This window comes from Ambystoma mexicanum, chromosome 2p (genome assembly GCF_040938575.1).
Source record: "Ambystoma mexicanum isolate Mex_15411 chromosome 2p, UKY_AmexF1_1, whole genome shotgun sequence".
Lineage (NCBI taxonomy): Eukaryota > Metazoa > Chordata > Amphibia > Caudata > Ambystomatidae > Ambystoma > Ambystoma mexicanum.
Window position 1 is genome coordinate 100955331 of NC_090923.1, and position 27841 is coordinate 100983171.

Genomic DNA, 27841 nt, shown 5'->3' on the forward strand with positions numbered 1-27841 from the left:
CCATGTTTATTGTACTGACCGCTACCACCAAAAATGTGGCTGGGCCCATCTTGTCATGTAAATGTGTTTGACAACCTTCGGATGTAAAAACTAATGTCTGCTCCACCCAATCAATTGTGGGGTTGTGTTTTACCAGCCATGGCATGCCCAATATTAACCCAAACTGGGGTGTTGCAATTACATCAAACTCAATCTCCGCCTCATTGGCTGGGAAACACAACATGCATATTGTTTGTGTTTGTACTGTGACTGGACCTGATGTCAATAGTGACCCATCCACTGTTTGTTCCACCTCTGGATTTCCCTTACTAGCGGTTGGTATTCTCAACTTGTCAGCCAATTTGATATAAATAAAGTTACCAGTGGCTCCTGAATCCACCATGGCTGACACAGTTTGCTTAGTTGCGGTAAAGAATAAGGTCACCAAAATGTATACATGTGTTAGCTATCATACTGGGGAATTTCTTCTCAAATGGGCTTGATTCCCTTATCCCCTAAAGAGCCGAGCCAGAGCTTTTCCTGACTCTGTCTTGCGTTTGTCCCCTCCCATCCCCCGATTAGGAGTATTTGGACAATTCCTAATATAATGTCCAGGCTTGCACCAATATAGGCATACATTATTTTGCATCTCCTTCTCTTCATGAGATAACGGCTCCCTAACACTGAGTGTGGAGCAAGACGTTGGCTGTGGATCTGCCTGACCTATAGCGTCCTTTATTTATTTTGTATTTATTACATTTGTTACACGCCCAAACCCGGAGGTATCAGGGCGTAAGATGCATGAAAAGCAGGCTTAACTGGTTACAGGGAAAATCACAGTACAGTAGGGGTAAGGTAGTAGATTAGGCCACAGGTAGTACAGTGCAGGGCATACCATAGTTTTAATACAGTACAGGCAGTACAGTTTGAGGCATGAAATCATAAAACAAAACAGACAAAGCAACAGAGGGTGCAGAGAGAGAGTGAGGTACTACATGTCGTGGTGAGTAAACTAAATTGGTTAGAACTTGTTGAAGAGCCAGGTTTTGATGAGACTCTTGAAGTGCTGATGTGAGGGCTCGTTTCTGATATGCCCGGGGAGGGAGTTCCAGGTTTTTAGTGCAACTACAGCAAAGCTGGTCCCCCTTGATCTAGTACTCTTGAACCTTGTGATGAAGAGGTGTGTGCTAGAACCTGATCTGAGGGCTCTAGTGTTCTTTTTTTGAGTGACAGTGTTGTTGAGATATGAAGGGGCAATGTTGGTGAGACATTTATGAGTGATAGCGAGAGTTTTGGAGAGGATTCTGGCTGTGATGGGTAGCCAATGTACATCCCTCCTGGTGTGGGAAATATGGTAATTTCTTATTAGCCCAAAAGCTGCCCGTAGGGCTTTATTTTGTAACAGTTGCATTTTGTCAAGGTTAGTGTTTGAGGTTCCTAGTAATAGGATGTTGCAATAGCCCAGTTTCGATAGAATGAGGGCTCGAGCTAGGGTGAGACAATTTTGTCTGGTAAGAAATTGGCGGCTGAGTGCGATGATTTTGCAGTGTAAGCGGTTGCCGGAACAAGGTCACTGATGTGTTTGTTAATCAAAAGGTAGGACACCTAGAGTTTTGACACGGTTAAGTATTGGGATGGGTGTGCCATAGATGATAATGGATGAGTAGCTGGCGTGGAGGATTTTTAGTCGGAACGGGGGACCTACAATGAGGATCTCCGTTTTTTTATTGTTAAGACATAGACTGTTGGTGGCCATCCAGTATTGAATAATGGCGTGGATCTTGTTAATGGTAGCTCAGTCTTGTTCCTGGTTACCCGTGATGGGGATAAGGATCTGGGTATCATCTGCAAAGTTGGTGTAGATGACGCCCATGGCATCCAGGGCTGCAAAAAGTAATTTTGTGTATGCATTGTAGAGGGTGGGAGAGAGGCATGATCCTTGGGGGACCTCTAGGGGACTGGGATAGGGTCAGCAGCCTTGGCACCGATGGAGACTCTTGAGGAACGATCCGCTAAGAATGACTTAACCCATAGAGTGGCTTCCGTGGAGAAGATAAAATTCTCTGCGAGGGCATTGCATAGCTTGTCGTGGTCGATCAGATCAAAACCACCGGACAGATCAAGTAAGAGGATGATACACATTTTCCCGGAATCTCTTATGGTGTCCATCTGGATTTTGAGGTCTAATAAGGCTGTTTCTGTACTGTGCTTAGGACAGAAGCCAGATTGTCTTGCTCCTAGCAGGTGGTTACTTTCAAGGTATTCGTGGACTTGGGTGTAAGCTATCTTGTCCACTATTTTCAGTAAAAACGGGACGTCGTGATGGGGCAGTAATTTGTGGGTATGGTGGAGGTTAATGAAGGTTTTTTAAAGAAGAGTGGTGACCCAGGCTTCTTTAATGCTAGTGGGCACAGAGTTGGTATTAAATGAGGCATTAATGAAGTTAGTGATGATAGGTGTTAGTGTGGGTGCACAAAGTTTGACTGTCGCCTTTGCAGTTGGAGGGTTTCAATGTGGAGATGGTGTTCAGCACCTGGTCTTGGGAGATATTGGTGAATCGGCATTGGGCAGTGGTTTTTGAGGTACAGACCTCCTTAGCAAGAGGGGGCAGGTTTTTGTTGTTGGCTAATAGGTTCTTTTTAGTTTTTAGTTTGTATTTTATTTTGCAGTGTGAGGATTTTGGAGGCAAGTGCATTTTGTATCGTATACCATCCTTTGCTGGAATTGATGGGAGTGGTGGCCCGAATGGGGGCTTCCAGTTCTCTCAGTATGGAGAATAACTCCTTGGTGTTGGAGGAGGCATTGTTAATGCAGGAATTCAGGGAATTCACTTCATGTGCTATAACCTCTGATTTTTAGGGTTTGATTGCTATCAGGAGTGAGTTGGCTGATTCGGGGGTTGGGGTATTTTTGTGTGAGTGCGTGAGTGCTCTGTTGTGGCGGCAAAGCGCAATGAGCTCTTCATCGAACCAGAAGCTGAAGAACGTTAAGCTCATCTCTAAGCCCCTGGTAGAACACCACAGTCTGCTTCTGTTCTAGCAAATCTGTCTCAATTATGAGTTTATTGAAATGTGTCACATATGATGTCAAATTCTTCAAGTCTTGACGTAAAGCTAATAATTCCTTGTTCTATGCTAATGAAACATGGCGCCGATCAAATAACCTTCCAAATACTAACCTATAAAGTCCCAATTGTATAACATGGGATCATCCTTTTGTACCAAAAGCATCGCCCAAGCATAACAAATGTAACTGGGACTGAGTTAAGAAAGTCATATATTTCTTTGGGTCTACTTCAAAACATTCAGGAGTAGCCAACAGAACATTGTTTGGTGTCTGAACCACTATAGTAGATGCCCTACCCGACGTAGCTTGTGAAGAAGAGGGCCCAGGTCTATGCAGTGCTATTCCCTGGGCCACCAACCCATTTGCTTGAGCCTTCAAAGCGGTGGTCTCCGGTCTAGAATGAGACGATTATAGCTGGATATGCTGTAGTGCCTTTAGCACATCCGCTAAAGGTGGAGAAGCCGCCTCTATTTTGGCTTGGGTGGTGTGAATATCCCCAAATGGGGGCTGGCAATTAAATCATAACCCAATGGAGGAGAGGGTATCGAGACCTCTTCCTGAGCCAACAAGGCCGAAATGTATACGACCCCTCTCACCGTAGTTGGCACGGGTCCCTGATTCCAATTAACAGGTGACCATGAGGCAGCCAGTGGGGGGAACAGGGATTAGGGAGACGTGGTGGATGGGTAAGGCGGTTGTAGTGAAAGAGTATTACGGTAGCAAATTGGATTAGAAGGGGAAATTGGGAAAATACATAAAATCACTCCTGTAACAACCTGCATACTCCCTTGTCTAATGAACATGGAACACCTAACATCCCAAAACAGACTCAAACTTATGTATATCCTCTCCTGTCCATTTCTCGTGGTATTTACCCTCATACCCATGCAAGCAGCATAAAACATAACAGTGCATGGACAATGAAATGAAATGACATGATGAATGTCAACATATACAACATATACTGAATGTTCTGATCAGCACTAAGTTTCTCGCACCATACACCGTGCTTCCTTCCCCTCCATGTGTTCACCTGACACCATGAGGATATTAGGCAACCATCACTTTCCTGCACCCAAGTCTGCGTAAGTTGCACAGATCCTCAAGAGCATTTATGAGCATGTCCCAAACCTGTGTGCATCACATCCATTCGGACTACGTAACACAGTCACTGATTTCCTAACATTACACCCATAAGAGTGTATGCCCCTTCTACTTCGAAAATATGCTTAGTATTTAACAAGGCCACTTATCAGAGGCTCCGGAGCCTCGGGAGGACTCCCAAGCAAATGTTGTCAGGCGAAATGCACTTTGTCTCTGCCGGAACCGCATCGGTTCCCTGCGACTCTCCTGTCTCCACTCTGCAGCCTGGGAAGCCTCACCACTGAGGCCCGGGAAGTACTTGTTCAGAAGGTTTGCTGCATTCTAGCGAACGAAAGAAACAAACGCTCGGCGCTCCTCCAGGTGATTCGACAACGTCCTGCGCCTGTGCCTCCAACTGTCAATCACTAGCACCTGTCCCAGGCGGAGAGAGGTCTTATCAAGCAAGCCCTGCGTGCTGTACGCCCCTAGCAATGACGCCCAGGCATTTGGGTAATGTAGTCTCGGGACCCAAAGTGTGGTAGCGCTAGGGCTTATTAGCTTTTTCTTGGTGGCTACGGCCACAGCAACAGCAGCATGCCCCCACACTTCCAACAAGTTCAGCGGGAGAGGAGTTTAGAATCAAGGTTAGAGAGCAGGTCTTCACGGGGGGAATTGATTGAATCTTCCCTCCCTGGGTCCCACCTCCAGCATGACCCTTATAAAGCTACGAGCAGAGTATTAACATTAGACTCCCTTTTGTCTTTTTATGGGCCATGCTCGCATGCACGATCCACTATCTGCAGGGATAGAGGGCTTCTCTTGGCACAGCACCCCAAATGGGTCTGCAGAGCTCCTCTTGGGAAAGCACCCTAAATGAGGGTCTGCAGGTTTCCTATTGGGACATCACCACAAATGAGGGTCTACAGGTCTTAGAGGAATGCTATTTTAGTTGTGCTATGAAAAATGGTACAACTGAATTTAGTTATGAGTGAAACACAGATGAAATTAAACACCTGTCCTGCTATGTTTATTAAGTTTATATAGCGCTTTAATCCAAAACGCTTTACAGTATAACAACAAGGTACAATAATGAAGAAGCATATTTACAATCATGAAACAAACCAGTGATACAATATGTAGAACAGTTTACTTAGAAGAAGGGGAAGGGGGAAGGGAGGGGAGAGGAGGTTGGGAAGGAAGGTTTCAATGTCCGATTTGAGATCAGCAGGAGCGGGAATAAGGGGGAGTGAGGGAGAGGGTGGGAGGGGGGGCAGGGGAGTTAGGGTAGGGAGGTAGGGAAGGAGAGTCGGGGGGAGTTACGAAGAAGGGCTTTCAAGGAGGAGCGAAAGGATGAGTAGGTAGGGAAGGAGCGTATAGAAAGAGGTAGGGAGTTCCAGTGAAGGGGGGCCAAGAGTTGAAAGGAACGGAAGCGTGAGGAGGCACATGGGACTGGAGGTACAGTGAGTAGGTAGAGATCAGCTGAGCAGAGAGAGCGGGAGGGAGAGTAAAATGAGAGTAGGGGTGGCAAGATCATGGAGAGATTTGAAGACAAGACAGAGGAATTTAAATTTTAGTTGGGAGAGGAAGGGAACCCGCCAAGTTGAGAGAGTGGGGTGGAGATAGAATCTCGAGGGCCAAGAAGACAGAGAGTACAGATTGAGGAGTGGTAGATGGATTTTAGGGGAGTCAGATAAGAGGCCGGGAGTCCGAAGAGGAGAAAAGAGCAGTAGAAGAGGTGGGAGAAAATAAGGGAGGAGATTAAGAGTTTAGAAGCGTGGAAGGTGAGCGAGGAGCGGATCTTGCAGATGTTGAATAGGTGGTGCCGACAGGCACGAGAGGTGAGAGAGATGTGGTTGGAGAAGGAGAGGGAGGAGTCAATGTAGAGACCAAGATTGCGGGCATGGGTCGAGATGGGGAGATCGGAAGGGGGAAAGTGGATGAAAGGAGGGGGGTAGGGGAAAGTGTGTTAGGAGGGAAGAAAATGACTTCAGTCTTTTCAGTGTTGAGATAAGAAAATGGGATGACATGCTATAGTACAACTGTGTAAATTGGCACGCTCTTGATCCAATTGATCAATAATAATACTAGTTTACCTACATTTTAAATGGGCAGGAAGTGGAGACGTAGATGCAAGGAATAATGCACTCACGCCTCCATTTTCTGTCCTGCCCCCTTTTTGTGCTGATGCACGGCGGAGAAGGGACACAGAGCAGAGATAATATCTTGCGCTGTGTCCATCTCCTGGGTCTCATGTCAGCTCTTTTTTGTATGCCTGCATGAGATTTTCATGCAGGCATAAACACATGGATCGCTATGGAATCTTCCTCGGTTTTGCGCCTGGTCAAAAGCAGATGCATTCCATAGGAATCCATTAGTAAACGCAGCGTGCAAACCCTAATTTGCAGGCCGTGTTCACGAGATGGAGATGAAAATAAGAGTAAACCCGAGTGTGTCTTTTCCTTGTCCTCTCTGCCTCATGGACATGCAATTTAGAGTTCTAACCAAATGAGGCTGTTGAAGTTTTACATAGGGTGACATACTGGAATTTCCACTTTCAGTGTGCTTAGCTACTAATTACCATCATTATTATTCACATATAGGGTATTCAATTTATGACTGTCAAATGAAGAAGCTGAGTCAGCCAGGAGAGGTATCGAACCCGTTTCCAAGTGGCAACATCTCACCATGGGAGACTCGCTACGTGTAGAGCTGGTTACTCACCCATGCATTGTTTATCCTCTTATCAAAAAGCTACATTCTTCCAATAGACGTTGGGCTTTCAGACTCATCAAGTGTGTTTTAACCATATGTGTGCAGTACACCGAGCACAACCAGTTAAAATGATGCAGTGTGGCCTACACAGTAATTTGAAGAGTAGATGAGTGACCATCTGAGCTGATAGGGTGTGCAGTCAATGCAACAATGACATTCATACTGTGCACTTGCCGTTTCAGGCTCCTCAAGAATCCTGTGATGAATTCCCCAATCATCAGTGTGTCTGTGTTCAAAAACCACACCTTCCTCCGCGGAGTCCTGGACTCACCCTTGATGCTGGAATTCCGCCTGTTGGAAACAGCCAATCGGAGCAAACCACTCTGCGTTCAGTGGAACCATACCAGCCAGTAAGCGATGCTCTTGAGTGTGTCATTACCTCTGGTCCTATGGCTTTATACACCTTTGTGTTTGAAATTAGTCTGTGTCTGTGCTTTCTGGGTCAGGGGTGTATTGTGAACCGTCTGTTGTTTTTTTTGTAATTGTTACATTTGTGTTTTGATTTTGTAATTCAAAATACTATAGACTACATAAATGCATGATCATTTTGAAGAGAGGATTGTCATGCAATCTCTTTCTAGTATTAGGGCCTCATTTTACAGGGCTGGTGGTGAGGGTAAAAACGGGTGGTATTTGAAATAGCTCCTATTTTTAAATCACCTAATTATAGTTTAGAACTGCATGAGATATTTGAGGTATGGTTTATATAGCAAGTATTACATGGGTTAAATAACACATATGTTGCATGCAATTGGGAGGTATTTGTTAACAATAGGCAGTGTTTAAAATACTGCTTGTTTTTAAGTTTGTCACCATTCCTATTATGATGTCCTAACTCTTTTAGCACCCAACACCAGTGTAAGAACAACCATGAGATTCCTTTGATCTCAAAAACAACATGCATGATGGGTAGGAGGGCAGCTTGAGTATCTCATTGAGTCCAATCGTGTGCTTTGTTTCTTCTCTTAACAGCGTGGGCATTCTCGGCAGCTGGACTGCGAGGGACTGTGACCTTGTGTACAGGAACACTACTCACGTGCGCTGTCAGTGCTCCCAGCTGGGCACCTTCGGGGTGCTCATGGACAGCTCTCATCGAGAGGCAAGTACAGCGCAAGCCCCCCACTCCCCCAAAACAGGATTTAGTGCAAACCTAATAGCCTTTAGAAATGAATCCCCTCATCTCCTCTCCTAGAAGCAATGCTATCCGGCTCCATTAGGAGAAATACAAATCCCCAGCAGAGGATCCTCCTAATGGTCATAAGATTACAATGACTTCTGGCCATCACTGAAGTACTTTCAAATTCCCTATTTCAAATGTTTTCTTTTCCTTTTTATTTAAATGCAACTTATAATGAAAAAGAAAGCAATGTTTGTAAATAAGGTCCCCAGAAAGGAAGATTATGCCCAGTTGGAATGTCAAAGCGGGACCCTTGAACACCACCAACATTCTCACAGATCGATTCCATTTAACACCAATATTGTTTATGCATTTGCAGATTCTTTTTATAGTATATAGCATGTCTGTAAAGCATGTCTTCTTAGATACGGCAAATAAGATCTTTGTAGTTTGAGACATGGGCACATTTGAAGTTCTGTGCCCAGTGGATCTGATGGCCAAATGTCTGGAGAAGATGGGCAGAGATTCTCAAAACATGTTTTTGGTGAAAGTGACCAGATATGCGGGTACACAATGGAGATATTCCCAATTCAGACAGAGCTTCTGAATGTGTGCACCATAGATTCTCTTTCCCAGCCCCTTTTTGCAAGTAACGCATTTCAATGCAGATCCTGAATTCAGAAATGGGATGTCTCGAGAGGATAGCTCAGGGGCAACGTGCTTGCCTTGGAAGCAAGACGACATGGGTCCACGCTTAGAAACCTCTGGATATTAAGCGCGTTATAAATAACCAATCATATCGTATCATGCACTTTGAAATGCACAGAAATCAGACACATTCACCTGTGCTCGTGTGAATAAGCTGGGAAGGGACGGGCACTACATTTCGGGTTGATTCTTCATCCTGCCATGCATTTCACACTTTTATTTCCATCCCTCAAACTGGGACATGTTTGTTGACATCTGAAGGCCTGTCACTGTGGAATGTGCTCCATGTAGGTGTGGCAAGCCTGTAAGGCGTTAATGTCATAACTGTGCTCACAACACTGATGTAGGCAAGGGGGATGGCTAGCGCATCTTTTGTGCAGACACCAAGAAATGTGCAGGTTTCCTTTGTGAATAAGATGACGTGTGTATTTCTGAGAGCGGTGCAAGTAAAACAAGCCTATCCTTTGCTCTTTGTTTGCTCGTTACACCTTACCATGACCCATCAACTTACAAATTATGCCTATAAACTTGTATTTTAAGGGTCTACAAATGGTTCTCCTTTGCCATCTAAAAGAATTGCCTCGGAGACTCTTTCTCCATCACTACTATCTGAAAGAGCTTCAACCCATACCCGTTTCCCCACACGTAATCCAGGCACTCCAAATCCCCTGATTGAATCCCCCAGTATGAGGTAGGATTCCATTTTTTTACACCTACGTTCCATCCTCTTTAATTCATACTTATGCAAATCTGTCCATTGGCACAGTACTAGGGCAGAATTCCTTTTTTGGAGGTTATGCTGTCTAATTTTATGGGGCCCCTAAATTTCCTGCTTTTCGCCTTTGAGTTGGTAGGATATTTGACTTCTTTTTATGGCCAGAGTGACTTCTACTGAAGGCCCCCTGCCATTGCAAACCATTTAGAGTATATGCTCCCAGGGTAGCCGATATGGCTGCAGGGACATGATTGATTTTTAAGCACCTAATTCTGGCCTTAGAGTGACTTATCACCATACCTTTCTTTTAGAGAATAGATTGGTGGTAGTTGTGATTTAGTTTTGGCTCCGCCATGGGTGGAAGAAGATGTACAACATTAGTAGCCCAATGTTCCTTCTTGGTAGGCATTAGAGTACTAACACCATTTTGTTTCTTGTGCATTCTTTTGTTTAGGGAACCACAAGGCAGGTATAAAATGGCTGTTGTGCACAACCAAGCTCACTCTGAGTTTAGTCTTGCACTTCCTAGAATGGTTTGAACTGGTTTAGACCAGAAGCTGGCATCCGACAAGGGCATTACATATCCTATGGGTAGTTTATGGGGTGTTCAGTGTTTTTTGGTGCCAATGTAATTGGTTGTCCATCAACACCTTTGTTTAAAGTCCTTTTGGGTGATTGGAGAGCTGACTTAGGCCAGACCCTGTGTGTATCAGATAGCTTAGTGAGGCCGGAAGACCTACACCCAAGTTTGTTTGGATTTTCAGAATTGGAGCAGGGTTGCAACTGTGCTGCAGGTCTTTTGCCATGAAGAAGCAGTAAATAAACAGTTGCTGCATTTACTTTGTACTAGGAGCGTAAGTCCTGGGTTTAGCTGAGTATTATATTGTCGGCTGCTGAATTTCCTAATAGGGCTGTCATCGTCCTCCCCCTGATTATCTCCATTGACCAGGTCTTCCTTCTCGCACTAGGACCATTTCCTTGGCCATTTTACTTCCTTGGGCCGATTTTATTTGCTTCTTGCTTTTGGAAGCTGCTGGTTGCACCCAATTCGATTAATAAGCTGCTGATACCTGCAAGGGTGTTGAGCCTCATCTGCTCATCTGGGCATTCCTGGGTCAGCCCGCCATTGTTCAGTTCGTGGGACTGTCTTCTGCTGGTGGGCTGCCTCGTTATGTCCTACGAGCCTCTGTAACCGCTTGTAAAGGTCCTTCCGTTATCCTGGAGGCATTTTCCCTGTTGCTTTCACACCTGTGTCGTGGGCCCCACTCCTAGGAAAGCTGATTGTTCTTCCCAGCTTGTTTTGAGCTATCAGGGATGTCGTCTGTCTGGATTCAAGTCCCTGTCTGGATTCAAGACCCTGGTTGACAGAATCCTGCATTTTTACTCCAAAGGTTTACATCTTTCGCATTGAGTTGTTTAGCTGTTCCTGTGCCATATTTTCAGAAACTGCTACAGTCAGTACCTCCATCTGTGTCCCATAACCCACCAACCTGGGATCCCCCTGATATGTAATCATTTGGTTCTGAAGGTCACCTTCAACCAATGTGTTACTGTGCCAAGAGCTCTGTAGACTATGTATACAGTGCCTATAATGATTATGGACTATCATGTTAGTCATAGGGATAGATTAGGTCTCAACTGGCCACTGCTGTTTTTTATACATATGTTATTTCCATCATGTGCTGTGTCTAACTCATGTACCTATTTTGACATGAAAGATAGCGTATGCATGACTTTATTAAAGCGTATTCTTTTCAGTATGTCCATTTTAGGTGTTCTCTTTGGTTAGCTTTGTGGACTAATTGAGCTATATCACCAGCCGTCCCTCCTCTCTTGATTGAAGCCTGAGTGCTCTGTCTTAGCTACTACTTTAGAGAAGTTTTCGCTTGCCTTGGGGTTGGACTGTTTTATCATTAGGTTAGATGAATGCCCATCCCCCACCAGAGGGCTGTGTAAAAATCTCCCTACCACCCAGCAAATATCCTTGAATTTAAACTTAGTTTCAGATCCATGTGTGTGGTGCCCTCCACCCCCAGCAAACTGTCTACATCCAATCGACAATACTAGCTTTCTTTTTTGTCCACTTGTCTTTTTAAAAATGATTTCCTCTTTGCTCCAGGGTGCCTGCCTGTGTTGTGTCCTTGTTTACGTCAGGGTAAACTGGATTTGCTGCACGAAAGTACTCTAAATGGCAGTACTCCCAGTCAGACCCCTTGCAATGCGCCTGCATTGTTTAGGCCCAGATCACTGCCTCTGCTGCTTGCAGTGCTCTTTCCCATTGTTTTCTGAAGAAACTGCTGCATAGGTGTGACAAACTCTGCTCCACAATACCAGGAGACCCTCTGCAGCAGTTTGTGGCATCAAAGGTACCAAAGTAAAAAGCATATTTTTCGGAGGCACCCAACAACTCCTTTTTGGGAAAAACCATGTCCATTGTTCTCCATGTCGGGAGACTTGCATCAGTACAGCTTGCTTCTGCATGTAGAGGGGTCTCTCATGACCACAGCTACTTGGCCACGGTATAACCACCATCCACCAGGCATTGAGTTGCTGTGAATTCCAGACCATGGCCTCATTATGACTCTGCCGGTCCGGAAACAAAGGTGGCGGTAAACCAGCCACCACCCTTGTTTCCGGACCGGCAGATTACGAGTTCTGCAGGTGGGTGGCCTTACTCCCGCCAGGTCTGACCTGGCGGGAGTAAGGCCACCCGCCTGCAGACGGAAATGGAAACACTGGCACCGGTAACGGTGCTGGTGTTTCCATGGTCCCCATCCCCATGGAGTCCTATGGGACTCCATGGGAATGGGGACTAAAGTTATTCTGCCTCCGGGATTACCGGACCACCAGGGCTGTAATGCCACGGTAAATCTGGCAAATCCGGAGCTGGAAATTAATTCCGGGTCCGGTGGCAGCCTGCCGTTTTTTCCGGCATGGCTACCGCCGGACTCGTAATGAGGCCCCATACCTCCAGAGTCAGCCGGTGTGGTATCACCCTGGTCCCTTCACCTGGACGCATTCTTCCTTCAAACAAAAGCAAGCATAGACTATTTTTTTATCACGTTTAGATGCTGACGCACCTCGTGGCCATTGCTAGCTACTTCAAAGGGCTCATCAAGGAAGTTCATCCTCAAGCCACGCCTCTCCACAACCTCTGCTGCTTCGTTCTCCAGCTGCAACGCCCCTGGTTCTGGTGGAACCCTTGGTACCAGCTATCTCCATCACCACAGCCATTACGTCAGGGTTAGCACCAGATCACAATTGACTTCAACTTGTAGAGCCTCAGAATCAGGACTTGCCCCTGTAACTGAGCCCTTCTCTGGGGGTTTCTCCCCTTCTGGAACTACCCCCATTTGGGAGGCCTTTCACCACCAGATGATGCTATCCACAGGTGACGACATGGATGTGGCCTGTATGCCTCCACTATGGCTGTTCAGAATTGGATATCTATTTTGGCAGATGACATGCCACTATATTATTCCGGCTCCAATCCCTCCTGTTCCTTAATGCATATCCCTTTATGTTGTTTTGTCTGTTTAGTCTTGTAGCGCTCTGAGGCCTGCGGGCGAGTTGGAGCTCTAGAAAAATATTACAGAATAGAATTATCATATACCTATAGAAGTCCCCGCTGTGGTGGGGTACTGTCAAACACTTTAGGAGTAAAGGGCCATGAGAGAACTGGTATTCCTCTCCAGAAGAATGAGAGTCTGGATGCATTGCGAATCTGGCAGAAGCCTCATTCTACTACTCCAACTATCTGGAAGTTAGGAGCTCCGTACAGAGAGCTCCCCTCAGATCAGACCAGCCTTTCAGTCTACCCTTTGTCCTCTTTGGTGACAACAGCCACTCTCATTTCTAAATCTTCTGCCTCGTTCACCTATGGCCCGTCTTTGACAGCAACTCCCGGCAATGACGACTGACACCTAGATGGCATGTATAGAATATTTAGTCTAATTCTACCCTCATTGGTAGAAATGAACGCTGAAGCTAAGTTTGTATCAGCCAAGCGGGGACTATGAAAGGTAACCAAGTTTCAGCCTGATCTCCCTCCTATGTGTATAGCACTGCGTACCTTCGTTCCGGAGGTGGTGCTCGGTCATGGAGGCGGTCTCCCTGACTTGCGTGGACCTGATTCTTTCTGCTCGCTCCATAGGGTGCAGTCGGCTGCTTCACATCTGTTCTTTCCTCTTGGGTATGAAGATCAGGACTTTGGTACATCTTCTTCTTCTGGCAGTCCCAGGCTCGGCGGAGTCTCCGCCACCGGGTAAGAGACAGCATTTCACCAGCTGCTTATTATGGTTCTTGCTGACCATGCATGGCTCTACCCGTTGTCTCCTCCTGTGGGGGTGGGATCTTCTCCTTTGGCAGCCGCACAAGCGGGCATCTCTCGCGTCTCAGCTAATTGCCTCCTTTCTTTCGCTGCAGGTGTATTTTAGAGTCTTCTTCTAGTGGAGGGCCTACACTAGCTTTAGACTGAGACTGCAACAGATATAGGTCAGAGACCAAGCTATCCACCTTAAAGGGACAATGCACATGGCTACCTTGCTCAGTTCCCATATACCCCATTAATACTTGGGATATAGAATTGAGGGGTGGTGAAAGTGAATTCCTAATTTGCTATTCCTCATCCATAGTGGGGTCACCCCAATGGGATCCCTCTTGCCCTGACCTCTAGGGATGGTGTTATTTTGCAGGCTCACCTCTCTAGTCCCAAATGGGGTAGCTCCCTCTGGTGGAGAAGGGATGAATTCCCCGGTTTTGTCACAAACCCCTTACGTTGCATTGGAGGCCCCTCCTTCTAGGGATACTACTCAGGAAAAGGTCCCTATTTCCCAAACGCATGGTGCTTCAGTATTGTGCTTTTCAGGGTCGTCAGTGGAAAGTATTTCTCAGAGGCATTTCTTTCAAGTTCTAATGAAGGAGGTCTGGGAATGTTGGAAAACCAGTCCCTGTAACCTGGGAACTAGAGTTACTTTCGGGGTGGTTGGATTTCCTCTGACCTCTACGGTAAGTGGGACCTTAGGGTACATTTCAGCACCCCAATGGACGCAGGATATTTTCATGGCACCGTTCGGATCCAAGGTATCTGGATATATTAGGTACAAACAGACCACAGGTTGTCTGTTGTTGGAATCAATTAGGGCTTTACTCAAGGTTTTGTTCACCCAAACTTTTTCTCGAGCCTGGTTCGGAGAACCAGTGCATAAGAGGACGCTGGCTTCTATGAGTACCTCATCCCTGGTCTCATCCCATGCTTTCCTTTCATCCATCTCTACCCAGCCTATTTTCATGGGTTCTTCAGGTTGGTTTTTGGGACATGTATGGGAAAAGTGTCCCTTTCCCCACATGAGAAACGTGTAGGGACATTGTTGGAAATGGGTGTTTTCCTACTGACCAGCTCTTCGGTAAGACGCAAGAGTTCGCGGATGGAAAGGCTTCTGGACGCTAGATTGCATCTTCCTTCTTTTTAGGTACAAAGGAAGGTGGGATGTCTCGACCTGTGACCAGGGAAGGATGGCTATCCCTTTGGGGGATCTTTGGTCTCTTCAGGTCTCAGTAGATTCGATTTGAGGTTGTCGAAAAATCTTGAATTCATCAGAGTCAGCATGGGCTATTTGAATGGCTTTTTCCATGGAGGGTTAATGCTGTTGTAAGACAGTCCTCTTGAGGGGAAGGGGTAAGGCTTTGACAAATTGCATCTCTAAGACCTTGCATAAGGTTTTCCTCCTTAGCCATTAATTTAAGAGATTTTTTGCGTCTCATTTGGGAGTAACTGGGTTTTCTGATTTTTCTTTGAAAGTCTTGGTGTACCCAACCTTCCCGAATGGGGCTGTTTTATCTCAGTAAAGGGGGTAGTCCTATTCACATTGATTATGTGATAGGACAGTTGTAATTCTCCTTTTAGTAAAGGTGCCAAATAGCATGTTTTAAGCAAGTTATCTCAGTGTAATTGGGTGGCCAACCGTTTCAAAATGTATGAAGAAAGCACCCAAGTTATCTCCTTCTTCATTAAGAGCTCAATTTCCTGGACCATTACTTAAGCGGTCAAGACTCTCCTGGTGGCGTTGGTAGGCCCTGGCCTGGTTGTCAATAATCCCCGCCCAGAGAGCTTGAGCGAGAGTAGGGATGCCATGTTCAGACCTCCCCCTTCTTCCCCCTAGGAACAATATCCCCAATATTGCTAATCCCTGGGTAAAAGAAATTTCAGGGCTTGCGGAGTCAAACTGTTTGTCTTCCTCTGGTCCATTAGGGAGCCTGCTACTCAGTGGTGAGGCTAGGTGTGCCGGCGGTGGACTACGCTCTACTAAAACAGAGTGCTTACAAACTGCACCTAGCGAGGGTTTAGCATGTAGCTGGCCTAGAGGGACAAGTTTGTAGATGGGTTTAGACATAGAGAATCTTCATTGGGTCTGAGCCTATCGTGGGTCATTCATATCTCACTTCGGACACCAATTGTGTTAAGTCAGATATAGGAGATGGACAAGAGGAAATGTTTAAACACCAATTTTATTTGAAATGAAAGAAAACCATCTCTAAGCCCTATCACTATGATGAATTCCCTCCGGTAAAACAACATACAAACAGGGGCTCGTTAGGATTTCGAACAAATAAACTCAGTCCTCTGTCCCAAAAAACGGAACTGTCTTCACATCTGTCCTACCACTATGAAAAGAAAGACAATCTAAGTTGTCGTTAGATTAGGGTTGCTCTCCCCCTTGGTTTACCCAGTGGTGGCTGGTTTTCTGACCTCCACCAAAGAATTCTCAAAAGGTCTTGTCTGACTCCTGTTTTGGTCGTTACAATGAACAATCAAAATGGTCTTTAGAGCAAAGAGTCTGCTCCAGCTCTTCCCCTAGTGCTTCCAGTGAATGAACAATCAAAAGAAAGTAAAAATGTCTCTTTATGTTCTCGCATCACACTAATGGCTGTATGAGCCAGGGCTATATTAAACATAATGAGTTCCTCTGATCTCGTGCCATTGTTTTTTAGAAAATACCACTCTCTTCTTGTTTCTGTGTGGCTGTTCCTACTTTCGGCCTTGAGTAGGCCAGTGGCTTGCTTAGCCCAACTTGTAATCTGGCTTTAGTAATAGTTTTTCTGAACCCTTCCTGGAATTCTTCTGATAATTAGTCCTGGATGGGCTACATTCTTGCTAGGCCCAGGTCTAGTTTCGATTTATCTTCCAGTTTCTCTTGCCCGCTACTGGGGTCCACTGGTTATCAGCCCCGTGTGGGCTATGAGCCTATACTTTGGTTGCAGGCCCCGCTTTGGTTGCAGGGTTTCTTGTGTTTTCTCTCACCCCTTCCTAGGATCCTCTGATTATCAGCACTGTGTGGGCGATAGTGTTGTTTCACTGCCCTCCACCCGCTATGTGTGCAGCGCTGTGTACCTTCACTCCAGCTGTAGTGCTCAGTCGGGGAGACAGTCTCCGTGGTGTGGGGAACCAGCGTCAGCTCATTTTGTTTTGAGGACACTGGTCAGTGTTTAATGCAATTAGTGCAGGTTGTCCATGTTTCCTATTGATGTTTATGTAGCACTACTACCTCACCTATGGATAGTAGAGCAGGGGAATTGTGTATCCCCGCCCCCTTTCTTTTCACAGTTAAGGTGTGATGCCCAGACAGGCTTTTGGCACTGATGTCAATTTTTACATTTTGAGGTGTAATACTGTACACCGGTACTCTATTATTGCTGTATAGTAGGCTTTTGTACACTGGTGGTCAAAACAGCTAACCAAGTTATTAAGGCACTGTCTTTTCAGTTTACTCACTACTTTACTAGGCAGCAAATGGCCATATGTGATCTTGGTCTTCGCGGGCTTGGGCCACAGCCCAGGAAGATCCTTTGTGTGCTTGGGAATTGGCTTGGACAGGGTAGGGGGTTGCAGGCACCTTTCTGCACAAACAAGCCAGTGTGATGTCATGGATGCATTTGAGGAGCTATCCGAATGTTAGAGGTTCTCTAAAAGATGGGCTGGGTTCTTCGTATCCCAAGTTTCAATCTATCAGTAGAGGATCTGGAGCCATTCTTTACATCAACCACTTACGAAGCATGAGGGTCATCAAAAGGGATGCTGGAAGTTGTTTCTGTGACAAGCATTGCCAAAAAAAACAACAGCTCGTTCAAGCCAAAGCTCTGTAATCTTTCAAACAAGCGAGGCCTACAACACTGTCTCCCTCCCCTGAACCGGTGGGCACAACCAATTCACATTCCTGAACTTCGTTGGACAGCCTCCCAGAGCTTGTGGAAATGATAGGCCTCTAGCTGGTCTGCATAATCCAGAGTGTGCACTCCCTTGGGCAAAAACATTATCGAGTGCAATTTCATGGGCACAATCACCAATGTTGTGGCTCCTCGACTGCTGCACTCAACCAGATAGAGGGCCTTGCTGGAGCTGCAGTGTGGTATCCTCCTTTGCCTGCAAGCCCTTGCTGGATCACCAAGACTGCTGCTCCCAGCTGCTGCCATGCGGTGGTCCTCCTCGTAATGGGTGCTGTCGCAAAAATCCCTCATTAGTGAAAAGCCTGAAGTCCAGCTCATGGGAGTATCTTGAACTGGGAGGTTGTGAACGGGGACCGGAAATGCTGACTTGCCAGACTAAGTTGTCAAACAAAATCCCTCTGCACCCAGGACCATCAGCACCAGCACGAATGGTGGCAACAGTCATCTCCAATAGCCTATTTGACCTTCATGATCTGGGTTTGAGGGGCATAGTGGCATATGTATTTTGATGCCCCTCTGTGCCCCATGAAATCCAAGCCTAACCTTACCTTTGGTGCTGGAACTTTTGAGCCTGACTGTAGGAATTTTGTATGGGTTCCCTTTGGCATTTGGAATTGGTGTATGACTCCTTCCTTCGTAAAAAATCCAACAGATACCAGCATACGAGCTATATCACTATAACTACGCTTCACTATCATATTGAGCCTGTTAAACCTTGTGGGAGAACTTTAACATCACTGTTTAATCCCCTTTTAGTATCCAAAACTGGTTATTTTATTCTGGCACTATTGCTGGACAATGGTTTCTAGGATAGGGTTGGACTTCTTAAGATAGTTTTCCTTTACGACAGTTAATAGCCCCTCCCCCACTTTAGCCTGCATAAGTGTATTGTGTGGTTGGAATTACTGTTTTGATGTAAAGTGTGGTTGATGTTATCACCAACGTTGTGCTGCTTGTAAATATAGAACTGTTTTACTTACCTTTTTAGGTTTACTGATTGTAGTGCAGCTTTTGTTATAATAAGTAAGCGTTTTCTGATACCTGTGTAGACAGTCTATTGCTTGACAACCATTCTGCATATATAATCTGTAGCTTGCACCAGTCTCCTCCTCCCCTTAGTCTAAACCTTATTGCTCAGTCCTGGTAGCAGTGAGAGCTTGGTTAAACTTAGAGGAAACCAAGGAGGAAACCCTGCAGGTCCACTAAGGTTGGTCCCACAGAACCCTTTACCTTTACTGGTTCTTAAAACCCTCATTGCAGTTTAGGACTCAGCTTGCAGAGCAAAAGAGCACCACACTTTGATGTTCCCAGGCAAGGTACAGCCAGTACTGGGGCAGACTTCTCTTGTCAGTCAAAGTTTCAGGCAAGTCGTCCTTGCGATTAATGATAAGATAGGCATATTCCTCCATGCTCTGAGACCAATTCACATGTGCTACAAAGTAAATGAGCACACCCTCCCCTGTTAATCTGTTAAGATTGCCACATTAAACTTTCAAAAGTCTTTCTCTCTCTAGTGTGGATTCAGGCTTGAATACCAGTCACTATTCACAAACAGGTCATATGCAGTTCTAGGGCCTTTGGCCCTCACTCTCATAGCCAAGCAGGAACCATGACCATATATGGCTATATCAGTAGCTGTGGCGCTCCCCCGCTACTACATTGTTTAAGGGGTGTCTGGTAGGGTCAGGCCTGGAGTACAGCAGGCTGTTCCCTCTCTAAAAGCAAAAGGGCTGCTACCAACTAGTAGAACCCACATAGACAGCGGAGCAAGGAAACTTGCACATGCAAAGAGGGCACTTGGTGTATCCTCCCCATCCCGATAAACATCTTTTTGGGACACAAATAGTATTTTTGTCATGGGTGAGTCCTCTTCTCTGGAATCGTTAGGGAAAGAACAGATTAACCAGGGAAGAAAAGTCATAACTTTACATTGGCCGCACATCAAAGTGGCAAACTAGTCCTTTTTGTTCTTTGACCCCTCCATCTTCTGCCCCCATTCCTCTACCCTCCAAACTATACTTACGCCTGTGCCTGCCAGCATCCACTCCTGCCCACCAATGGAAAGTGTTGAATGACTGCTGCACAAATCTCTTCTCTTGTTTCCTGAGGCTCTCACCATTTGTATATTATGGCAGTTGGCGTTTTCCCCCAATGTTCACCAGTCAGTGCAGCAAGTCAGGAGTATTTTTTCACTATCCTTTCTGGGAATCTATTTTTCGTTATTGATCCGTTTTTTCCTATTTTCTTATTTTTTATGAGTGTCTTTTTTGCTCATTTTGATGTGGCTCAAGTTTTGTTTTACTGCAGACTGCTTTATTAATGAGATTTATTTGTGAGGGCACACCATAGGTTGGCATCTGTCACCATATCCTATCTTACCTCACAGTCTAATTTGCAAAGTATCTATAATAATATTAAAATGATTGGTGTGTGTTCTACTGTGCAGTCTGAAACAATTAAGAATGTGTGCTGAAAGTGACACCCTGATGAGTTAATTGGACCATCACCAATGAGCAATGTCTTGGCATTTGATCATCTCTCATTCTCTTTATGGATATCATTAGTTGTCAGTATTGTATTTTACAGGATGAACTAAGTCATTAATTAGGTATCCTATAACGAGGTGTGGTGTGTATTGCAATAGCTTCCTTAATACAAAAGTATGCTTTTTTCTTGACTTGTCTGAGGGAGAGCCCTTTATGAAAATTGCCAACAGTTACTCTGACCTATATTATCTTTGCTTATGCTCTGCAGCAGTTGGAAGGAGACCTGGAAACACTAGCAGTCGTCACCTACTCCACTCTGTCTATTTCGCTCGTTGCCCTGCTTCTCACCTTCATTATCTTAGCCTGCCTGAAGGGTCTCAAGTCCAACACCAGGGGCATCCACTCCAACATAGCCGTGGCCCTCTTCTTCTCTGAGATGGTGTTTCTTTTGGGCATCAACCGTACAGAGAACCAGGTAGGTGGGATCCTAGAGCATTTGTGCACGCTAAACATCAAAGTAGGATCTGCACTCTCCGATACAGAAGAAAAATTCTTCTGAAGAAATTAAATATCCTTAACTTTTTTTTTGTCATTTTGTATTATCACTTGACTACAGCATAGTATATCTTGAACAGTAAACCTGATAAATGCTGTTTATGGAATGTGGAATTAGAATTTGGATAATATTTGAACAGGAACAAGAAATTAACATGACATTGTAATCTTTGGTAACTTCCATTTGAAAGCAAATGTAGTACAGTTTATTTTCCACTACCTGTGCTGTAATTTTATAGGAACCTGCTTGCAGTTGGTGTTATAGCTGTAAATGCTGATTTTCAATATGTTGCAAGTTACTCACACACCTTCCATGATACAGAGAACGTGAGTCTGATGATTTATGGAATATAAATGAGTCCCGCCTGCCCAGCAGAGGTATATTTCCTGTCGGTAAAATCAGCAGATTTCCCATCAGGCTGCTGCCCCTGATCTAGCAGTACTGGCACAGAGTTAGACATATGGTACCACCAGCCTTCTCAAGACACTGATCTATGAAGATTAAGAGGAAGTGCCTGATGCACAGAATTCTCTCCCAAACTCTGTGTAGGAGAATTCCCTCTTAAGATCTATTTAGAATAGACATGTATGTCCACCTAGCAGAAGTCAGGGGTTTAAATGAGTTTCCATCAATCACCCTGTGCCTATGTACCCAATGTGCCTGTGCTGTGTTTTCAAAGTAATGACTTCGTTACACACGTGTTTTATTAACCTGTCCATCTCTGCACACAGCTCCTCTGTACTGTCACTGCCATCTTGCTCCACTACTTCTTCCTGTCCACCTTCGCCTGGCTTTTTGTAGAGGGTCTTCATATTTATCGCATGCAGACAGAAGTCCGAAATGTCAACTATGGAGCAATGAGGTTCTACTATGGTGTTGGATGGGGAGCGTCTGCTGTCATTACAGGTATCTTTCTGCTGAAACATTACTCAGATTGTCACATCACCAGCATGACCATTTATTCCACCATTCTGTATTGCAACTTCTATGTACACAACAATTGTGCATTCCGAACTCTAGGCCTATGTTTGAAATTTTAAGTACCTATAAGACCCTCAGAACCATTCCCTTTTTCAAAAGTATTGCGATGACACGTAAAACTAATTGGAACAAAATCATCTACTTCAAAGAGCAGTATTAAAGGGAAACACCCTCACATCATCATCCCACTGTGCATTCTACAATCAAGGCACAGAAAGAAGCTGTAAATATGAACATTTGGACTAAGAAATACCCACTTTCAAAAGATGCATACCAATACCTTCTGTGTATCTGTTCATTCTGTGCTGAAAAGCATGGAAAAAAGGAGTGAGCTGTGCAGTTTGTAAATGGCTGTTAGGTTTTTCAGAACCACTACTAGTGTTGGGTTTGGAAAAACCATCCTTAGTGGAACTGTAAACGTTTACCACAAATGTTTAACAGAACTCTCACTTGGTAATGAGGCTTAGTAGTAATGTTTGGACTAAGGAGATTAGGGAGTTTATGTCAAATACAACTAACAAACAAAGAAGCTTGTCAAGTAATAGATTGTCCACACAAGTAAGTATAAAATACACGTATATATCCATCAACACTGATGCATTAAGCACTAAAAGGCAAGTAAATCAATGTGCATATATGCACATAAACAATCAAATTTAGTTGTCCAAAATGGACCACATGCTACACTTTATAATTTACGGTTACACAATTACTGTTAAAATGTAACCTAAAGTGAGTGAGGAGTCGGGATGTTACACAATGTATCATTGATTGGCCTTGTGGATTATAAGGCAATCTCAGTCCAGAGTTGCTACACTTAATGAATCCATTCCCTGAGTTCATTTACCTTACTCAGAGATGGATTCCCTGATTCCATCCCTGCCTACCAACTCCTGTGCACGGCAAACTCAGATCCATAAAAAGCGTTGTCTGCTTTTTATGACCGGTGATCACCGTACTGAGCCAGGAGGTGGATTGGGGTGCGCTAAGGAGGAAGAGCTGAGGTGACCATGGGGTGTGGTTAGCGGCATTGGGCAGTCTGGGTGAAGAGGTATGGGAAGCAAACCCCCCATTGGGTGGAAAAGAAAACAAGTGGAGCAGGGCTGGCGGGGAGGGGTGCATGTAGGCTCTTGTGGCAGAGAAGGGAGGGGAATGGGGATTGAGGTGGATGTGAGCGGAAAACAAGGGTTATGCAGAGTGCAACCTCTTATTACAGAACAGACATGAGATGGGATGAGGGCAAAGGCCATATTAGATGGGGTGTGTTTGGTCAGAGAAGCCATGGTAGCCGTTTTAAGTGGGTAGGATTTGGTGGGTTTCTGGATCAGAGAATGGGGAGTCGGCACACACACATAAATCCCAATCCCTACTCTAACAAGGGTGTTCCACACATGTCAAGGTAAGTAACCTAGTTCAGACTACTTTGATAAAGTTGAAAAGTTATTCAGAGTTCTCCAATCAGGAATAAAGGGTCTCAATGCATTCAATAGTAGTAGAGCCAGTGACCCAATTCATATGATTTTAATAATAGGTTTCCTGCAAAGGAATGGAGCAGCTACCAATACCAGTGTTCCAAGGTGACCACAGATAGGTATTCTTTTCATGTTTCACCACACCGGCATGGCAAAGGTATCTGCAGGAAAAAGCATTAAGCCTTATGTTTTTCATTTGGAATTGACCACAGTAACTTCAAAACAAGTATGCAAACAAGCGTCTCATGTCCCAATCAGAACAAATAATGACCCCAACAAACATAATGGTAATTAGGGAGCAACTGCTGTCGCCATATGTTGTTGCATTGGTTTTCCTGGGGTTGCTGGAGCCGTGGTTTGCTCACTGCGGGCATACACTTTAAATTGTCAGAGGAAACAAACCCTTTCAGTAACTCCAGTGAATGTGCATGCAAAATGTAAGGTCTTCTGTATGGTGATCCCAATGATCCCAGTTGTGTCTTAGTACCAGAGGTGATGTTGTTCTCTTTTTTACCAGGTCTAGCTGTAGGATTGGACCCAGAAGGCTATGGCAACCCAGATTTCTGTTGGATTTCCGTACATGATAAATTACTTTGGAGCTTTGCTGGACCGATTGCTCTTGTTATTGTGGTAATACAATTATTCGAATTAGAACTTATTCTGAACTCCCATGCTACAGTTCATTGGCTATGCTAAATTCCTTTCACAGCTTGCTTTATTTCCTTTTCACGCCTTTCATTTCACTTTCTCCAAATATATTTTTTGAGTTTTCTCTTTCTATGATTTTTAAACCAACTGTCCACATATTCATGTGACCAGTGATTAAATATCGACATGTTTTACCAGGCACCATCCGTGTATTTGAATAGCAAAATTTGAGCAAAGAGGAATATAGCAAGACATCCTCACATATGAAACAGGAAAGTGACACGGGGCATAACTAGGGATATAAAATAAGACATTTCCTAGTGTATTTTCTTTCAATTTCTTAATCGCAATAAGACAAATTAGTGCACAATTCATGCATTTTACAATATGCATGTGAGCTTTGTCAATTGTCACCACTGAGCGCTAATTTACACATCTTCACTTTGCTGCATTCATCTTTGAGACCAAGCTATGCCTGCTATTTATGTGAGAAGTGGTCATGCAGGAGGCATTAAACCCCTTCATAGTTCCCCCCATCAAAGCAGACACAGAGCAATAGCATCAGGCAGGTCTTCATGTAATCTATAAAATTCCAAGTTAGCACAATTGTGAACTGAAAAAAACATTTGCACTACTAGGTACAACCTCTGGCCGGAGATTTCAGATCATCCATGCAGAAGTAGGATTTGAAATTAATGATTTTACTTCTCCTCTTTTCTTTCAGATAAATGGAGTGATGTTCCTCATGGTGGCTAAACTGTTGTGTTCACCAGGCCAGAAGGAAACAAAGAAAAAGTCTGTTCTGTAAGTGTAGATCTTTTACATTAAATCTAAAGGATCTTAAAATGTTGCCTCTAACAAGTAGAGCTCAAATGCAAAATGTATGACAAATCACATGATCACTTGTGCCAAACTATACGATACAGCATGCTTTTCATTATAATTACAGTCCAGGTGGAAAGGGGTAGAATTCAGAAGAAAGTCACACATTTATATTCTCTTATACAGTTTCAGGCGTTTTCACCCCGGCTATTTTAACCGTTGACATTTTCACTGTGGTGTTTTCATCATGACCGTTTTCGCTCACTAATCTTTTTATTTTCTTTGAGAGGGTATCCACCCAAACCCGTTCATACCCACCCCCACCATCTCACCCTGCCAATCACCACACCCCAATCCCCTTCGCCAAACAAACAACAAATATAAACATTTTTTTTAAATGACAAAACGGCACAATAAAAACACCACAGTGAAAAGGTTAGAATAGCCGCAGTGAAAACGCGGTCGGTGCCCAATTCTTGTCTCTTCAAAGCCAGTATTTTTATGCTACAAACTTCGTTGTCATCAACGTTCATCTTTTCTTAACATTTCTTCTTAAGTTTGTAATTTGAGCACCTTGGGTGATCTCTGTTGCCTATGTCCTGCATACTCATAGAATGTCCTCCCCAGGAATGTGATGGACCAGGCATGATGCACAGCAGCATTTAATTATATCAGAGCCACATATGTGGGCAATACGTAAGCCCACGCTCTCCCTTGCACATTTTCACGTTATGAAATGGTAGTCCTTGTCTCTTTCCGAACGAGGCTGGGGTGTTATGCCTAGCAATGCAGGTATTAAGATGGATTTTCAGGACCAGCCCTGTGTACAGATTCTGAGAGGCCATCCTATTCCGGGGACCATGGAAAGCAAATCCCTGCCAAACTCTATCAAAGAAGAGTGACTGAGCTTTAAGGCCTCGACTAGGGGTCCATTAAGCATAGACTGAACACTCAGCAATAATGCAAGTTAGGACAAATGTATAATAAGTACAATTATTTATTTAGGCCTTGGAGAACTCAAGGCCTAAAATCAAGAGGGGTAACTCCCTCTTACCTCTAACCCTAGCTGCTGCTTGCACCCCCTTCTCAAGTCCGTTTTCAGGTATCCTTTGTTAGTTGCTAACTTTCTGCTTCAATAAGTTTAGACACTGATAGAAATTTGCAGGAAGTCTTCATTATCGCTGTTTGTCAAGACTTCAAGCCCTCTCCGAACTGCCTTTAGCTAGGGTTGCGTTTTTTAACTTAAACAACTTGCCAGGCGAAGAAACCGTCTCTAGAACCTTGAACTAAGCTCATGTTGCACTAACCACTTATTTCCCTCCCTTTAAGTGACTTTTCTATATGCGTTTGCAGAGTAAATACTTTACCGTATGACCTGTTGAAAACCGCATGAGGGAGCAATTACCAATAATACGATAACCTTGTCTTTTCCCTTTCTAATGTTGCTACAAATGTAACCGTGCACTAACACAAAAGTGAAAGTGCACTTTGAAGTGTATTATCTAGTATTCCTAAAAGTTCTACGGTAAACGTATGAAGTATTTAAAGTGATTCTGGTGTAAATATAATGAATATATATCTTTTATATAAATATATGTGTAAGTGCTTCTTTGCTGTGCTTGTTTAGCTAAGATTCAGTGGACTTACCTACAGCGCACATCTTCCTTTTAAGATCAGCCTAACTGCCACACTACCAAGATACTGAGCTAGTACAGACTGATACTAAGAGTTGGAGATCTACAAACCAATGGGATAGCTTACCAAAGTCTTACTGCCAGTAGCACTTTAGGAAAACTCCCCAAACTTTATTTGGCACTTAATCGCCATGTGAAACAAATGAAATGCATGGCCTTCTGTAGCATAACTTGAACGGCGAATAAAAACATGATACAATACACCCCTTAAAACTGTATAATCCCCATGCATTGTATATCACACAAACATAACTTTAGAAGTTATAATGAATCATCCAAGATATAGCGCCCCATCCCATCGCCCCTATAGAAAACAATGGGGTGCTGTTTGTCAGACACCCCATAACACCTGTTCTCGAGGCCCGTTGATAAATAAAAAGAACAACTCTGCTCGTCGGGGGCCCACAGGCCATTGATGAATCAAAAACAGAAAAAAAGAACAACTCTGTTTGTCGGGTACCCCCAAGTCATTCTCGGGCCCTTTGATGAATGAAAAACCCCCCAAAAAAGAACTCCATGCGTTGGGGCGCCCAGGCAATCCAGCAGCCCTTATGATCAACAACAAAGATGATATATACTTTAGCCCATCAAACACTTGATGATTTTAACCCAGTCACTCCCATTGGATAAATAAACTCCCTTCTATTTGTTCGCATATCCTTTTATTCAATGATTTTTCATAATCAAAAATTCAAATATCACAAAAAATAAACATATATATGCAATTCTAGTCGACATTTTAAATCATATGTCGAAAACATTCATAAAACACTCTGTATTCTGTATAACTGTTTTCAGAAAAACAAAGAGGAGCATGATACATGTTACAAAGTGTTCAGCAGTTTTCAATACACATCTTTATTTCCAGATAACAATCTTATATGGAACAATACAACATCAATCAAGATGAAATCTTATTTAAATGTTTGCATTTCCAATATGCGTTTCGGGACTCCTGGCCCCATAATCAAGTGAGAGTGTTATCTTTTCAAATAAATCTACTAGAATCGAAAGGGTATACATTAAGAGTAATGCCATCATGCATATCTAAAACTAATGTACATATTCAGAGGTTATAAACTCCAATGCTAACACTAACCTTCGTGTTCTCGTGCTATCGAGCTTAATATCAAAATGGAGAGCTGTTAAGAAACATCAACGAACAAGAGTCCTTCCATCAATCAATCAACCAATTCTTCAATTTTATTATAGAAAACATACATCTTGTGATCCCACTGACCTTTTTCTTCTCCGATCCATTGCCACATCGGTGCTACAACCAAACATAATATCACCATCATTCTATATTACCACATCAAACTATGAACTCAGAATCTTCCACATGAATCCAACTCAAAACTCAACTTACTTGTGGATGGTAACCAACGAGAATATCAGTCGCTCTAAATAAAAAAAAGACATACATATGTCCTAAGATAAACCTGCTCCCTAATGTGAGAGTTCCCATGTAGTTAGCCCCTTCAGAATGCAAGTCGCTGGTTTTTACATCTAACAGCCT

At 44.1% G+C, this 27841-nt stretch overlaps 1 protein-coding gene across 3 annotated transcripts in view; it reads left to right on the forward strand.

Annotated features, from left to right (window-relative positions):
- CELSR3 (cadherin EGF LAG seven-pass G-type receptor 3) overlaps positions 1-27841 on the forward strand; it is a 968624-nt gene that overhangs the window by 809946 nt on the left and 130837 nt on the right. For all 3 annotated transcript variants that reach the window (XM_069643335.1, XM_069643336.1, XM_069643337.1), the window contains 6 exons: positions 7083-7250; positions 7873-7999; positions 20418-20624; positions 21437-21611; positions 23676-23788; positions 24531-24610. In XM_069643335.1, coding sequence (XP_069499436.1) covers positions 7083-7250; positions 7873-7999; positions 20418-20624; positions 21437-21611; positions 23676-23788; positions 24531-24610 — 870 coding nt within the window. The remainder of the gene's footprint in view (positions 1-7082; positions 7251-7872; positions 8000-20417; positions 20625-21436; positions 21612-23675; positions 23789-24530; positions 24611-27841) is intronic.